The sequence below is a fragment of the Eupeodes corollae genome, chromosome 2, assembly GCF_945859685.1.
Source record: "Eupeodes corollae chromosome 2, idEupCoro1.1, whole genome shotgun sequence".
NCBI classification, from domain to species: domain Eukaryota; kingdom Metazoa; phylum Arthropoda; class Insecta; order Diptera; family Syrphidae; genus Eupeodes; species Eupeodes corollae.
The window spans coordinates 44,686,844-44,703,880 of NC_079148.1; the positions used below are offsets into that span (position 1 = coordinate 44,686,844).

A 17,037-nucleotide genomic window follows, 5' to 3' on the forward strand; every position below is an offset into this window, starting at 1 on the left:
GAGTATAGTGTGAATTATTTAATCAAGCTAATGTCACGAGACCTTAAGGGCAAAAGCTAAGGCACTTAGAGTGAAGATTTTCAATAGGTATGGCTACCTTTACCCATTCTACATGACGATACTCGCAGATTAGTAACCCTCAGTAAAACTTTAACATCAGGTTGAACACGTTCAAGATTTAAATACTTTAATTAATCTCAAGGGTATTGAAAGCAGTATTTACATAGAGGTATTTAAAGGTAGAACAAACTTTTTGGAAAAGATCTTCCATAAGGGATTTCTAAGCTTTGATAGCCGCCATATTGTTAAAGCTTCATCTGTCAAATTGGATGTGACTAATTTATGAGGATTTTTCAAATAATCGATACAATTACAAAATTGTTTTATTAAAATGTGTGTTCTGTTCGGTCAATGCTTTACTCGGTTAGTAGTGAAATTCAGATACCATATTTATTTCACAACGACATTGGCCAGGCAATCACTGTGATGTGAGATCGTAAAGTTCTTCGGCTTGAAAAGTATGAATTTTGGCAAATTTCTGAAATTACGGCTAAAGAACGAATCTCTGTACTTGATGGTACGACCGAAGTTAGGCGCGAGGGTATACTGATTAGCATTCATAGAAGCGCGAGTATAACGGCTAAACTGTTGAAGGGGTGGAATGCAGCTGGCTTTTTCACTAGAGCATACATCGTTAAAATAGCGGTAAAAAAGAGTGAGACAAGAAACCTTACGACGATGTTCAAGCGAATTAAATGAACTTATGATGATATTATCACCTATCAATTTATATGCTCTTTATATGTTGCAAGAGCACCAGCCCAGATATGGGAGTTATCCTCAAGCTTTGGACGTACATATCTCTTGTAGATAACAGACGGATCAGAAGGTGTGAAACATTTCTTGCAGAAAACCCACACATCTTGCGACATTTTTGGCCACAATGCGTATATAATCGTTCCACAAGAGGTGGTTGGTGATAGACATTCCGAAAATATCGAGATGTTCAGTCTCCTTGATGCAAGTGCCATCCATGGATAATGGCAAGGGGTGTATGTCTCGCTTTAACGATACAAGACAGCATTTGTTTTTTGAAGCATTGAATTCGACGAAGATTTTTAATCCCCATCGAACAATGCTATTAAAAACGTAATTTAATGAATGAACTTGCAGTTCAACGTCTGAAGAAGAGTCTGAAAACGAATATGAAAAGCTAAGAGTACTATCGTCAGCGAAACAATGTATTGGATAAGAAGTTGCAGACAGGAGATCATAAATAAAAATGATAAAGAGTGTTGGAGATAAAACAGATTCCTGGGGCGCATCAGCATTTAGTTTATGATTTTCAGACTTGTATTGAACGATTCAAAAGGTTATTACTAATCCAATGAAGGAGGGATTCGTGAAAAACGAAAGCACGCGTTTTCGATAGAAGAGTTTGATACCAAACCCTATCAAATGTTTTTGAAATATCAAGTGCAATAATCTTACTTTCTCCAAAACGATGTAAAGATTTGCTCCACTATTCGGTGAGATGAACTATGAGATCATTAGTGGACCTATTGCTACGAAAGCCGTAATGACGATTTTCAAGATATTTCTTGAGCTGATATTTAATCAGAGTTTCCATGACCTTGGAAAGAAGGGACGTAAGTGCAATCGGTCGGTAATTGCATTGTCAAGAGGATTCGCCTTTTTTGGGAAGGGCTGGACAAATGCGGTTTTCCATCCGCTCGGAACGAGACCTGAGGAGTAGGACAGATGAAAAAGCTTACGCAGTGGTTTTGCCACCGTTGAAGAACACATCTTCAGAACGATAGCGGGAAGACCATCCAGACCAGCAGATTTATGAATGTTGAGACCTTTAAGAACTCTTGCCAAAGTACGAGTGCGAAAAGATATTGGTGCAATTGAATCACTAACTTGCTCAAGTACAGGCGGAGCTACAACACTCACGGGCAGCGTTGAATTGGTACAGAACTGCCTAGAAAACAGATTATCTTTCTCTTAATAGCTAACAAGAGGAGTGTCATTGACAACGAGGGTAGGAACCGAGATAAAAATTTTGAGTGCCTTTGTGACACTTAATTTTTTTTTGCAGTAATTATTGGTCATGTACAAATTTGGTCCGTCGAATATGGGGGTTGCAGGCCTTCCTGGCTTGCTTGAACTTATTTCAGTTTTCCTCAGTTTGATTGGCTTTAAAACAGAAATGTATCTTTTGGACCTTAATAACCTCTTTACAGCTCGCATTGAACCATGCGTTTTCCCTAGGTCTGATGCTTTTAGCCCTATTCGGGATAAAAGTTCTCATTCTCAGGAAAATCAAACTTGTGATCATATCAGCGCTGGCGTCAACGCAACCATCGAGGAAGCATAGTGACCAGTTAAAGATCCTAAACTAATTATTGAGACCATCCCAGTTGGCTTTCTCGTATTGCCATACGGCTCTCTTGGGAGCTCTTTCTTTGACTGGAGAGTTTTGACACAAGAAATTTGCAGATATGGCACAATGGTCAGATGTGCCAAGAGGAGATAAGAAACAAGTCAAGAGTATTTTCTGCTCTACCTTCCACGTCCGATATTCGAATGGGCTCGTTGATCAGCTAAGTAAGGTGGTTCAACTCAGCGAAGATCTCACCACACACTCCTTCTGGTGTTGTCTGAGCCGAATGTTGAAGCCATAAAGAATGGTGTACATTATAACAACGATTTAAGTGCGAGGATAGGACGAAACAATTCATTGAATGGGGTCAGACAAAGCATCAAATTCACGAGAAGTTGATACTATGTCTAAATTTAGGCTTCGATAAAGGAAGCAATAGTGAATGATTTGCTTATTTATTGAAAATTTAAAACACATGAAATTAAAGAAGGAATTGGTGCAAAGACCATATTGAGGTAAGAGCTGATAAGCAACATCATTCCTAATGTAAACGACGGGGGCATGGTAAAAAAAGAATAAAGGCACCAAGCTATACCCATGAAAAACTTCAGCAGTATCGGACATCTCACCTACTTGGGTTTCACTCAGTGCAAAAACAGCTGGCCTGTCAAAACAGTATGGAAGCAAGCTCTAAGTCACGAATATTACAATAATCTTCCCTGAAATTTGCATTAGTTATAAAACGCCATGCAATTTGATGCACACGCTAAGTCGTGCGACGAGAAAAGAAGGATGGTACTCACTGTGCTATTGTTGTGCTTGGATTAAGTTAAAACAAGAACTCAAGCCAGTCAATCACCAGCAACGTCTTTTCTTCGCTGATTCAATTTGAAAAGCATTGCATTTTCATGTTGAATCATCTTTGAGTTAAATAGATTTATTTGGAAAATCGAAGAATGGCTGATAAAAACCATCTTCATCATTATTTGTCACTGTTTGCTATAATTTGGACTTTCTGGGTTGGACTTTCTTTATTCAATAATTTTGAATATATTGCGCAAGCAAGTTATGATTAATAGTTCTTATGTCTAAATTGAGAGGGTTATGATGAGGATAACGCTGGGTTGATTTTCAACAAGACGGCGCGGCGGCGCTAGGTTCACAAAAAGGAAACAGTACTAATCTTTCAAGAAACATTTTTTGACGGTGTAACAAATGATTCAGGAATTTAAGGATGCAAATCGCAAAATTATTGATATCGAACTTATACAATGGGAACTTTCCGAATTTATCAAGGATATTTTGTTGCATCCGTAGCAACTATTTGGCAGATTTCGTTTAACATTGTTAATGGTATTTCTTATTACAATGAAACAAACATAAAATGATTTTTTTTTTAAGCTTTAAGGTAATTTTGGCGGCCTTGATACTAGAGGTGCTATCCTTTTAATGGTATTTATTTCTTCGAAATAGTATCTACTTTACTCTGAAAATATATTTTTTCCTAGCACTAAACTCGGTTAGTATATACAATTAAATTGACCTAAATGTTGTAAATGATGAATAAATAAGGACATTTTAAGGTTCAAAATATATTCCAACATTATTGGCACCAAATTACAATCAAGCATGAATTTGCAACTTCAGTAAAATTTAAATAATGCGTATATAATGAGCTTAAGAAAATTATTCCCCATTGTTTTGTCATTATTAATGTATGCTAATTTTGTCCTTGTTTATCCCGATAACTTGTTTTTTTTTCAACATCAATAAAGAAACAACAAAAAAATAAAACATTAAATCCTAATTAACGTCTTACATAATTTGTATCCATTAAAAAATTTGAAAAATTATGTTCACTTGACATAGGCTAATTTGAGTCAATTTAACTTTTTTATATACCTATAAAATACATCTGCTAAAAACATAGATACAGCTTAATAAATACATCTATACAATATATATCTTTCGTTGATTACCAAAGAAGATTATAAATTGGAATATCCTGTAATTACACCTCAAGAACCACCCCACCACAATGACTATGTTTATTTGTTTAATTCCTGTTGCTTCCGACAGATACGAAAAGATGGAGAGATAAAGCTTAATCAAGTGCTGATGATGATGAAGCAGATCGAATCATTCTACCATGATGCTTTACCGGGGAAACAGTTAATTATAGACACGAACACTGTGAACATCGCAGAAGTTTCAATTCGAATGAAATATAAAATGGTGTGGGGAAGAATTTTTGTTTTTTTATATTTTCATCATCTTCATCATATTTTCCAAAAGGAACTTTTATAATTTCCTTTTCCTTTCTATTGCAGATGGAGACGATGTATACACTCGAATTCACACACACACAAATACATCTGTGTATCTAGAGTAATATTTTATTCATTAAGGCAAGGAGATTGAAAACAGTAGTTGCAGAATTCGAAATGAATCTTCTATGCGTTTTCTACCCGCCCTAAAACATTACGAGTATACCTTAACTTATACATATACGTATGTCCTGTATGTGGAATAATAAAAGTCATACACCAGAGCATCATGGCAGAGCTTCGCTAGCGTAAGTGTATTTTTGTCTTACTTTTGGGTACCTGGGCCAGGATCCACATGAATTTCAACGCCACCGCGCCGGAATAAATCAATTTTATTGCATGCGCCCGGATGAAAATAAAGAGGATGTTGAGAATCGGAAGCGATTCAACTTCACCTTTACATCAGAAATATTGGATGTCGCTATAGAATCTACTATGCAAGGATACATACTCTCTCTATACAACTTGCCGAAAATGCCTTTAGCAGGATATGATATACAAGAATAAGAAGAAGAAGAAGTAACAAAACAAAAATACACATGTATACACACATATATAAGTAAGGTATAACTATTATAATAATAAAACGTACCTGCGACAACGGTTTCCGAACGCTGGAGTCTGACGAGAACGTGCTCGATTAAGCCAACATCCGTGCATGCTTGAAGATTTCGCACACTTTTTCGCAGGATTGCAATGAATACACTCCAGATTTCAGCCTGCAAAGAAAAAAAAAACAATGTTGAATAAATAAGTTTTATACCCAAAGGGTCGTCCTTTGGGAACATCATACACTATCTACATATATTTGAATACGTCAAAAATACATCCGAAAATTGTATGTTTTATTAAAAAGAAAATCAAAATGGATCGATATGAGTATAAAAACATATGTGTTTTCTTTTTTTTTTGAGACGAAGATTGAATAAAATAATAAAACAAAAGAAATTGTTTTTTAATCCGAAGTGACAACAATAAGTACAAAAGTTTGGTAAGTCTGATGTCAGTTTTTTTCGCTTACCCAATTTCAAAGATTTTCCCAAAATTCTACAAATTAACATCTTTTTTTCAAAGGGATCTTATTTATAACTTATTCTCCATGGGATAACTCGTTATTATTTAAATTACCTATGTTTTTGTGTTTAAAACCAATAATTTTTTTAATAATCTTTTATATGTGTGTACTTTAATTTTTGCTTAAAATAAATAAATACTCTTAGGCGTATACGTACTTTTATTTAATTTTATTTTCGATATAAAACTATTAATTCATTTTTATTTTTGGAAGATAATTTTAAATATTACTACAATAATGAACTGAAAACAATGGATCCCTATCGGTCCATACTATATATAACTTAAGAGCTAAATTTAAATTCTTTATAAATCAAATTGAACTTCTTAAAGTTACAATGTATCATAAAATAGAGTTGGCTTAAAACAATTAAAAAAAAATAATAATTTTATAAAAAAGAATACTTAAATTATTTTAAAGCAGAAAAAAACAATTTTTTTTTGTAATATTTGACAGAACAACATTTTAACAAGAACCACGTTAAGACATGTGTTTATACATAGATTTCACTTACATTGAATTATTTTCTCTTTTCATCATATCACTCTGCCATAAAATATTGAAATGTCAAGGAAGTCACATTGATAAAATTAAATAATAGTAACGCTTTAACCAATTAACTTTAAAATTAGTATATTAATTTTGAAAATATTTGTTTAGGTATTAATTTAAAATTAGAACAATATTAAAAAAAATGTTTTTATTTCTCAAAAATAAGTTTTTTTTGTTGAGAAGAAAAATACTTTTACAATTTTTGTTCTATTCGATTTTTCGGGAATAATAAATCAGAAGTAGAATCTTCGTTGTTAATTGTGTATGAAAGTCAACTTTTATTGTTTGAATATATATTTACAAAAAGTATTTCAATCCACTTTTTCAAACGATATTCAATAGCATCGATACCCTGTTTGTAGTGAGAACCATCGAGCTCTTCAAAATAGCCATCAATTGTAGACTTTATTGTTGGCAAATCTTTTACCACCGAGAAATGTTTTTTAAGTTTGGAAACAGAAAATAATCCAAGAGGGCTTAATCTGGTGAATGCTGTACGTCAGAACGCAATTCGAACTTTAACTCATTTATTTTGGCCATTTCGATAACGGATGTGTGAAGTGATGAATTCTCTTGAAGAAACAAAACTTTCTTTTTAACCAAATGCGGACATTGTTTCGATTGATTTCGTCAAGCCAAAATTTTTGCAATAAGTTCGCATAATATTCGCCATTGATTTTTTTTCCTTTCTAAAGATAATCAATGATATTATCCGATGCGAAACTAAAAAAACTGACGCCATGACCTTGCCCGCAGATGGAACTGTTTTCGCCTTCTTTGCAGCCAATTCATTCCTACCAGGTGTTAAGTGATAGACCCATTATTTATGCATAGTAATAAACTGACGCAAAAACTCTGCTTTATTTTGATGTCTTCTAGCTCTTGGACTTTCAGTCGACGGTCACCCAATACCATCTTTTCTTCACCGTATTGGGTGTGGTCACTTTATTTAGTCGACAACTAATATATTCGTTTTGGCAACACTTACGACCTCGTTAAAACTCTTCCACCCAGTATTTTATTATTGTAAACGAAGGAAAAGGCTCCCCAGAGAAGAATGTAGCTCCGCCTTTCAAAAGAAAGTATTAGATAACATAACGTTGACCAAATTATTGCATGTTTATACAAATCCACAGAAAGCATTCACTATACCGATATCGATACCTGACAAACAAATACTTGACTTCAAACTTAAGCTTTAAAAAGTTGGTAGGTAGGTAGGTAGAAATGAGCGATCTCAAGGCAACCTAGCCTGAGATATAATTAGCGCTGTAGTTCGTCGTTTTAATACCAAAAACTCGTTTGACCTGTGATAGAAAGGAAAAGATTTATAGAGAAGCTTCATAGCGATTATGTTATTCAGGCTCGCAAGCTCATCGCGACATTACTGGACCAATTTAGATAAAGATGTGGCCGCGTTAATGGCTTTGACAGCTGCCTGACTGTCTGTAAAGATAGCCGTATTTCGGTTTTGGTTTGGGCCTCCCTTATTGCCAGCAGTTCAGGTTGAAAAACGCTAGCAAAGTCAGGAAGCCTAAGGGATTTAGCTACATTTAGGGACTCAGAAAAGATCCCAGAACCAACTCCGCACTCCATTTTTGAGCCTTCAGTAAAGACGGTTGTGTCGAAACCTATCGACACGATGTCATCTTATCAATCTTCCCTGGATGGAAAAATAACCTTAAAACCCTTACTAAAGCCCAAAGTAGGAGTGCAGTAGTCAGTGTTTACCGAGATGACATCTGAGGAATCAATGCTGCTTAAAATAAGGTTTTGACAACCAGCTGTTTGATTGCTTCAGCCTAATAGCGCTGCAGGAAACTATGTATTTAATAAAAAGGTCGATTGGTAGAAGATCCAAAATAACGTTTAAGGCGTCCGTTGGGCAAGTACGCATGGCCCCTGTGGTGCCCACGCAAGGTTTTCTCAGAACCTTCTTTTGCTTATCAATATTATAGGCTTTGCTAAGAGCAGGCCACCACACAATCGAACCATATGTTAAGATTGGACATACTACGGCTGTGTACGTCCATAAAATAATCTTCGACTGAAGTCCCCACTTTTTGCCGAAAGTTTTGCTGCAGCCGTAGAAGGCAACACAGGTTTTCTTAACCCGTACTTCAATATATAGCTTCCAGTTTAGTTTAGGGTCGAGTATAACTCCCAAATATTTTGCACTGGAAGACAATGATAGGATTTGATCGTTGAGTCGAGGTATCGTAGAGGGCGGTACTAAAGTTTTGGTGGTAAAGAGCAACAGTTCAGTTTTACTTTGGTTAACTCCTAGTCTTCAACTCGTGGCCCATCTGCTAACATTCTTCAAAGCTGACTCCGTGATTTCACTAATCATAGAGGTGTACTTTCCTGACACCAATAGCACCAAATCATGCGCATAGGCTACCGCCTTCACTCCACATCTCTCTAATTTAACGAGAATTGTATCCATGACCAGAAGCCATAGAAGAGGCGACAGGACACCACCCTGGAGTTCCCCTACTCACGTGTTTTGTTGCGATTGTATCGCCTAGAGGCTCGAATCTCCCTACCACTGAGCATGGAAATAATCCATTCTCGAATGAAGTCTTCAACACTGAACTTAACGCGCGATTCCACTTGTTAAAAGCATCTTTTATGTCTAGGAAGGTAGCATTCTTCATAATGGATTGTTTGTTCTACAGTACGCAATACCTCATGGAGGGCAGCCTCCGTAGATTTGCCCTTAAGATAAGCATGCTGAGAGCTTTCGAGAGGTCGTCCAACTAGGATTTTTCTAATATGGTAATCAAAAATGTACTCCAAGGTTTTAAGCACAAAAGATGTTAAGCTTATTTGTCTAAAATCCTTCGCGGATTCGTGACCTCGCCTACACACTTTCGGGATAAAAACTACTTTGATCTGTCTCCACGACATGGGCACATGTTTGAGAAGGAGGCATCCTTTGAAAATTTGTTCCAGGAACGGAGCTGCGACATCATGCAACTTTTGAAGCATAACTGGCAGTTTGCCATCCATGACTGGGGATTTATATGGACGAAAAGTATTGATGGCCCACAAAATATTTTCTCTGGTTATAACGGAATTGACTTGCTTCACATGAGCTACGTTTAGCTCTGTGGTTACAAGCGGTTCGGGGTTATTACTCTCGCAACCCGGAAAGTGCGTCTTCATCAGTAGCTCAAGAGATTCGGCTGGAGAGGCTGTCCAGGTTCCATCAGGCTTTTTAAGAAGTGAAGGATTACAATGTTCCTTCGATAAAACTTTGCTGAGCCTTGCGGAGTCCTTTATGTCTTCGATTGATTGACAGTATTCTCTCCAGCCTTGTCTTTTGGCTGATGACTGGGCTTGCTTGTTAATTTTATGAGATACCTTATACGGTTGGTAAAACTTATGTTTGCGGCAGATATTGAAAATTGTCCTCGTCATTTTCCTAAGACTGGACAGTTCTTCATTCCACCAAAAAGGAATGGTTTTACAGCTATATTTAACTGGGCAAGAGACTCAGAACAAAAAATAAAAACATCTATAGACACAAGATAAACATTTTGTCTTCTGATAAACTTAACTTTAAATATCTGATCCTATATATATAACATTATTATAATTGTCATAAATGTATGGATTTTGATACATTTCAATGAACCAAAATCTAATATTACGCGTTCTATAAACAGCTTAGCTCCTTTAAGAACTTAATACCTATATCACCCTTAACATGTCTATAATGTAACTTTCCCTTTTAGAGTACATAAGTGAGAACATACTCATGAAGTAGGGATTTACGTACCCATTTACATATCAGGAAGACGATGCAAAATAATTTGCCTGTTTCTTTTGACACCCTTATTCACAGTCATACCATAAAGTTATCCTACTCGTTTATGTACTCCATATTACCACACATGATACACCCTACACAGGTAGCTACAAATGAAGGAGCTAAGCCACAATCTCAACTTAACCTGCATCTAATGCATTGCATATTATGTATGTATGCACAGCAAGTTGCACTCTATTTGCAGTTTATTTCTGCTCCTTCCAGATGCGTCATCATTCAGTCTCAAACTCTTTCCGACTTCGACTTCAAGTGCTTAAACCTTTCCTTCATATGTAATTTACCTGAATAAATTTGTACTTAAAAAGGAGAAAAATACGAAGAAAAAGTATGACAGTGTACTTCCAGTGTAACACTTCAAACAAACGTGTACACAAATATCTTTGTTTTGTTGAGTGCCTCTATTCGTTCAGAGTCCTTTTCTGGTTAATGTCCTCCTAAAATGTCATTCTATGCAAAATACTTTCCTGTTTCCTGACAAAATTTTACACACCTACGCATTTTTGGTATGAAAAGAAAATAATTCTACACAGGAGCTAGGGACAATGCGCAACCCTTTTTTGATGTTTTAAATCTCACTTGTCGACCTGCCGTGTTGCATAAGCCATGTCCTAAGTTGTGACCTTAAAGGAAGTTGCAAAACATTGAGAAGGTTGTTATTCTGGCCCAATTGGTGCGTCATTCTGTATTTTTAAAAATACGTAGGATTAATATAAATATTTCGAACTTTTTTTTACGCTTTTTTAAAAGAGATTTCTGTGTTTCTCGGTCAGTTTGTGTGGTTGTTGTTGTTTATCCTGTGGAAGGACAAAACGATGGTATTTTTAGTTAGTTTGGTTTGGTGTGCTCACCGAGATGCGACACCTGAATGCTTTTTAGGGGTGAATTGAAGGAATATCCTGTTGATATTTTTTTTTTCATCTCAAAACCATATTAAAGAAATGTCAAGACTAACGACTTGCAGTCCAAAAAAAAGGACTCTCTTATTTTTTGTGTTTTATACCCTTAAAGTTACCGTAATGCTTATATGGTTGATAGAATATGAATTGGAATTATTTTATTAGACCATCAGCAAGGCACAGGAAGATAATGGGTTTCTTCCTGTTGAGACTGGATCTCTTCCTTTTCCTCTTCGTCGTCGTTTCTTATTTGGTTGGTTTCACAAAATTCCCTGCCAATGCACACAAATTCTATTAGAAGGTTTGAAGGTATATAATGGAATTTGTAATAGGTATGGAATAAAGTGGTGATGACATTCCAGGTGTGGAATGGAAGATGAATTTTCACAAAAAGGATTTGATTTAATTTTAAGGAATGAAAATTGATTTATTTTAACTTTGAAGGCAAAGTGAATTGAAATTGAGTTCAATTACTTAAGCTGTTGGTGTGAAAGATATTTTTTTTTGCTTATTAACTTCTAGAAATGAATAAGTTTATATTTTGAGCAAATCTTAGATATAATTTGAAGATACTTAACTTAAAAAAAAATTCTGTAGGAGAGTATAAACACGTTACAGAATTTAACTACGGCTAAAAGTTTGATGCCAAAATAGTATCCCTTCATTGTACTATGCTGAAAGGACTTATCCAACTTCTCTTGTCAAGGCCTCATAAAAGTGCCATCTTTCGTGTGTTTTGGTTAATGAGAATTTATTGCTAATGTGTTTTACTTCAAGTCTTGTTTTCTCGTATCTTAGTCAAACTTTTGCTTTAATTAGCAATAATTTACTAAACACATAGATACACCTTCATCTTACTACCTTAACAGAGCACACATGTTCCCAGTTAAATAATTAGTTACTATAAATTAAGGGTCGTTGAGACGGAGGATGTGCATGTACAACAAACAACATTCAACCAGAGAATTTGGTAATATGATATCAAAGTTTTGTTTGTTATTTTTCAATTATAATGTTTTTTCATTAGGCAACAACAAAAAAAAAAGTTATCAAGTTCTATATTAATCGTTCTTCTAAAGTAGACACTCTAATTGGTATACAAAAGTTATAATTACTTATAGGTAATATATGTATAGTTAACTTCTTCACTAATGACTAAATAATTATGATGAAACTCAATACAATGTACATAACACGTAGGTGTAGAATTCATAAAATACTAATTAATAAGAACGAATAAAATAATCAAAGAAACTTATGAGAGCGAAAGCTCAATTTGTTTTCAAAGAAATAATAATTTATTTATTGCCTGGTATTATTAATAATTTTAAAGTGTGTTTGTGTGTGTTTTTTTAATTTCTCAGACACTAATAAAGCGATTTAAATATTTATTCCAAAAACATGGTTTAAAACTTTACCTTTGTCATAAAATAGTTTAAAAATAATAACTAGGGTTATATAAAAACCCTGACACATAGTAACCAATGATATATATATATTAACCAATCCTACAAAATAATCTTGGCCTTATAGTAGTAAGTAAGTAATTAATTTATTCAAATTATTTTTTTTTTTAATTCACAAGCATTCAAGGGGCTATTAGTACCCTTTTTATTTAAGCACAGTGCGAGCGTTAGGAAAATAGGGAAGGATTTAAAAGGAGATAACGGTGCACATTGGTCTTAACGTTCTGAACATCAAAATGCGAGGGAAAAACAGAGTTGGCCAAAGCATTCCACATTCTCGATGTGCGATTTAAGAAAGAATCTCTGTACTTGACAGTACGCCCGAAATTGAGCTCAAGGGTAAAATGATGAGCATTCATGGAAGTGCGAATATTACGGCTGAATTGTTTAAGGGTTGGAATGCAACTGGCTAATTCAACAGAACATTGTTTGTAAAAATATCTATAAAATAACGAAAGGCATGAAACATTACGACGGTGTTCTAGCGATGTAAATGTTTCGATTATAGTTCTGTCGCCTATCATTTTTAAAGCCCTTTTTTGAACTCTATCCAACAGATTTAAACTTGTTTTGGGGGCACCTGCCTAGATGTGCGAATTTTATTCAAGCTTTGTTCGGATAAAAGCTTTGTAGATTATAGCCAGATCAGGAGGGGTGACAAATTTCTTGCATCTTCGGAGAAATCCTAAGCATTTTTGGCGATATCGAATATGTGATCATTCCATAAGAGGTGATCTGTGATATTCATACCGAGTACTGAAAGTTGATTAGTTTCCTGGATGCAAGTGCCGCTCATGGATAGCGGCATCGGGGGTGGGTTACGGTTTAACGACAGGAGACAGCATTGAGTTTTCGAAGCATTAAATTTTACACGGTTTTTGATTCCCCATGGGACAATGCTGTCAAGATCAGAATTTAATGAGCTTATCATACGCTGCCGTTTAAATTGCACATCCGAAGGACAAGGATGTGAATCTAGAAACGAATATGAAAAGCTGAGGGTACTGTCGTCGGAGAAACAGTTTACAAAACATTTTATAGAATTTTTGAATTTAGATGCTATGGCTATGCCATCAGCCAGGTTGACAAAAAAATTAAGGAAACATCTTTCAAAAATGTACCTAATATTTTCCAATCATGCTCGTTAAGGATATTTATAGTCGCTTGTATAGGGTAAAGTATTTTTCCCGAAAGAGTAGCGTCTTTGAGTTTTAAATATTGCACAGATTCCAATGAAATGTAGACAATCTTCTTTTGATTTTAAGTTGCACAGCGTACAGAATTGGTTAAAACTACCATTAGAAGGACTTCCATTTAAGTTGAGAACTTCACATCTTGCTTTAAGGATTAGAAATATCTTCATAACTCAGTGAATCCTTGAAATGATTTCTGGCACCAAGATTATAGCTAAGGTGACTGTAGATTATTCTACAGTCTTGAGCTTCTTTACCAGTGAATGCCTCATTATGTCGTCATTTTTCTCTATAATGCAGTACATTTGTTCTTTCACATGGTTTACATTCCTGAAATCATCATCCAATCTCCCTACACACTCATTGCCAACAGACTGCCATATTGCAAACCAATTCTTGTTTCTCAGATCATATAAACGAAGTTTTTTTTTCGAAAGTCTTGTGCTTTGATGACTTTGATGATGTAGTCAGCTTAAGGGCTAAGAATAGACTAATACTTATCTGACAAATAAAAAGCCTTTGTTAAAAATGACCTTGTGTATAAAATGATTTTAGCTGTAAAACAATACGCTTCAAAAAATAACCTTGATAACAAAATATCATGTGTTACAAATAAAGTGGGTTAAAAAAAAGACTGGGTTTCCTTGGTTTGAAAATAATCTACAAAGGTAACATAATAAACTAGATCATAAAAATCTGGGTAACCAAATAGCTTCGGCCACAAATTAAGTTCCGTTAAAATATAACCTCGATTATTAATTAAACTATGTTTAAAAATAACGTGAGTAAAAAACACAACCTAATCGTAAAATACCCAGGTTAAAGGTGGGTGAAAAATAACTTGAGTTTTAAAACAACATAAGTTGCAAATAATAAAGGTAACAAAATAACCTAGGTTTATAAATTTGGGTAATAAACAAAAATGGTTTAAAAAGTGGTTTGAAATAACGTGGGTAACAAAAAATACCGTGTTAGGTTCAAAATAACCTTAGTCAAAAATTTAACTGGGCTATTAAATAACCTAGGTTAAAAATAGGATGGGTAGAAAAATTACCAGATTTACAAATTAACCAGGGTTTTGAAATAAGGCTTAAGGCAGTAACTACTATAAAGTATTGACTCCCTACAGTGGCTCATATTTTCCAAACAATGTTAAATTCACTTGAAAAAGGTCCTACATTTTATTCGTCAGTGAAAAACTGAGTCCTATAATTAATTTTGAACTTTGAAGCAAGAGTTCTCGTACGGATACGCTAGCTTTATATTAAGTATTAAATTCTATTTTTCAAAAACTGATATTTTAAAAGCAGGTCAATGTTAACATTTGTGTCTTAATTATGATCTTAAAAATGGCTATTATGGACGAAAAACTGCATTTAAATTTTTTTTATTTTACTACGTATCTCTGCTCTGATGTCATGACGATATGCCACCTACAGTCAATGAAGACGTTACAAACTGAAGCACTTCCACAAATTGTATTGTATTGATCAGAACGGCAAAAAGACTTTACTATAAAAATAAACTTGGTTCTTAAACTTCTGACAAAAAATTATGGAAAAACCTGCGTGAAATCGGTATTGGCAAACAATCTAAAAAGCCTGTTGGTGACATCGATTGTGATGCTCTTAACAAAAAGTTTACGTCCATGCCCTTAAACGTTGCTTCACCCGTTCATTTCCTTACTGAGGAGGAATCAACTGCTTCAGCAGGTTTCTGAGTTTTCTTAAAATACAAGAGGAAGACATTGTGGAGGCTAAAATATCGATTAAATCTAATGCTACTGGCCTAGACCAAATGGACCCTAAGTTCTTGAGACTACTGCTTCCATCTATACTGCGCTATATAACTTACATATTTAACAGCATATTGACTGCTTCCAAGTTTCCTTTAGAATTTTTTTTTTTTATAATAAGCGCACACTCAAGGGGATATATTACCCTTATTATGTAGACACAGTGTGAGCACTAGGAAAGGGAGAGAGGGGTTTTGAATTCCTGAATATTGCAATGGCTGGGAAAGAAAGAGTGTGGCAAGGCATTCCACATTCGCATAGTACGGCTAAAGAACGAATCTCTGTACTTGACAGTACGACCGAAGATGGGCTCGAGGGTATATTGATGAGCATTCCTAGAAGCGCGAGTATTACGGTTGAACTGTTTAAGAGGAGGAATGCAGCTGGCTATTTCTCTAGAGCATAAACCATTAAAATAACGGTAAAAGAGAGTGAGACAAGAACCATTTCGACGATGTTCAAGTGACGTAAATGATCTTATGATGGTAATATCACCAATCAATCTAAATACTATCCAAGAGGCTTAAGTAAGTTGCAGGAGCACCAGCCCAGAGATGGGAGTTATACTTGCGTTGGACGTATATATAAGTCTTGTAAATAACAGCCAGATCAAAGGGGGAGAAAAACTTCTTGCATCGCCTTAGAAAATCCCAACATCTTGCGGCATTTTTGGCGACATCGCGTATGTGATCGTTCCACAAAAGAATATCCAGATGTTCAGTTTCCTCGATGCAAGTGCCATTTATGGATAATGGCAGGGGGTATATTTCGCTTTAACGATACAAGACAGCATTGCGTTTTCGAAGCATTAAATTCCACGCGGTTTCTTATTTCACATTGTACAATGCTGTTTAGGTCGGAATTTAATGAGCTTATCATATTTTGTGGTTGCAGTTCCACATCCGGCGAAGAGGGATGTGAGTCTGAAAACGACAGACAGGAGATCATTAATAAAAATGAGAAAGAGTGTTGGATATAGAACAGAGCCCTGGGGCACACCAGCATTTATTTTATGGTTTTCAGATATGAATCCATCCAATACAACTTGTATTGAACGATTCGAAAGGTAATTACTAATCCAATGAAGCAGCGATTCATGAAAACCGAAAGCACGCATTTTTGATAAGAGAACCTGATGCCAAACCCTATCAAATGCTTTTGAAATATCTAGTGCAATAATCTTACTTTCTCCAAAACTATTTAAAGAAGGGAAGAAGGCTAAGATTATTCCCATACCCAAAAAGCAAACAAATACTGCTACAGAATTTCGGCAGATTGCCATTCTTCCGTTTCTTTCGAAGGGGCTTGAAAAAACTATACTGGGGCCGATTCAATAATATCTTAAAACCAACAACCTGTACCTGTCAGTCTGGTTTTTGACCTAACCGCAGCTGCAAATCTGCCTTTCTTTTTGTAACTGATGAAATAAGAATGGCATTGGACAGTGATCATGTTACATTGCTACGAGTAACATTGTTAGATTATTCAAAGGCTTTTGATACTGTTAACCAC

The 17,037-nt window shown here is 35.2% G+C and overlaps 1 protein-coding gene across 13 annotated transcripts in view; it reads right to left on the minus strand.

Annotated features, from left to right (window-relative positions):
- The window catches only part of LOC129944161 (neurobeachin), a 684,301-nt gene that overhangs the window by 83,431 nt on the left and 583,833 nt on the right, over positions 1 to 17,037 (minus strand). For all 13 annotated transcript variants that reach the window (XM_056053379.1, XM_056053380.1, XM_056053386.1 and 10 more), the window contains one exon: positions 5,306 to 5,432. In XM_056053379.1, the coding sequence (XP_055909354.1) occupies positions 5,306 to 5,432 (127 nt within the window). The remainder of the gene's footprint in view (positions 1 to 5,305; positions 5,433 to 17,037) is intronic.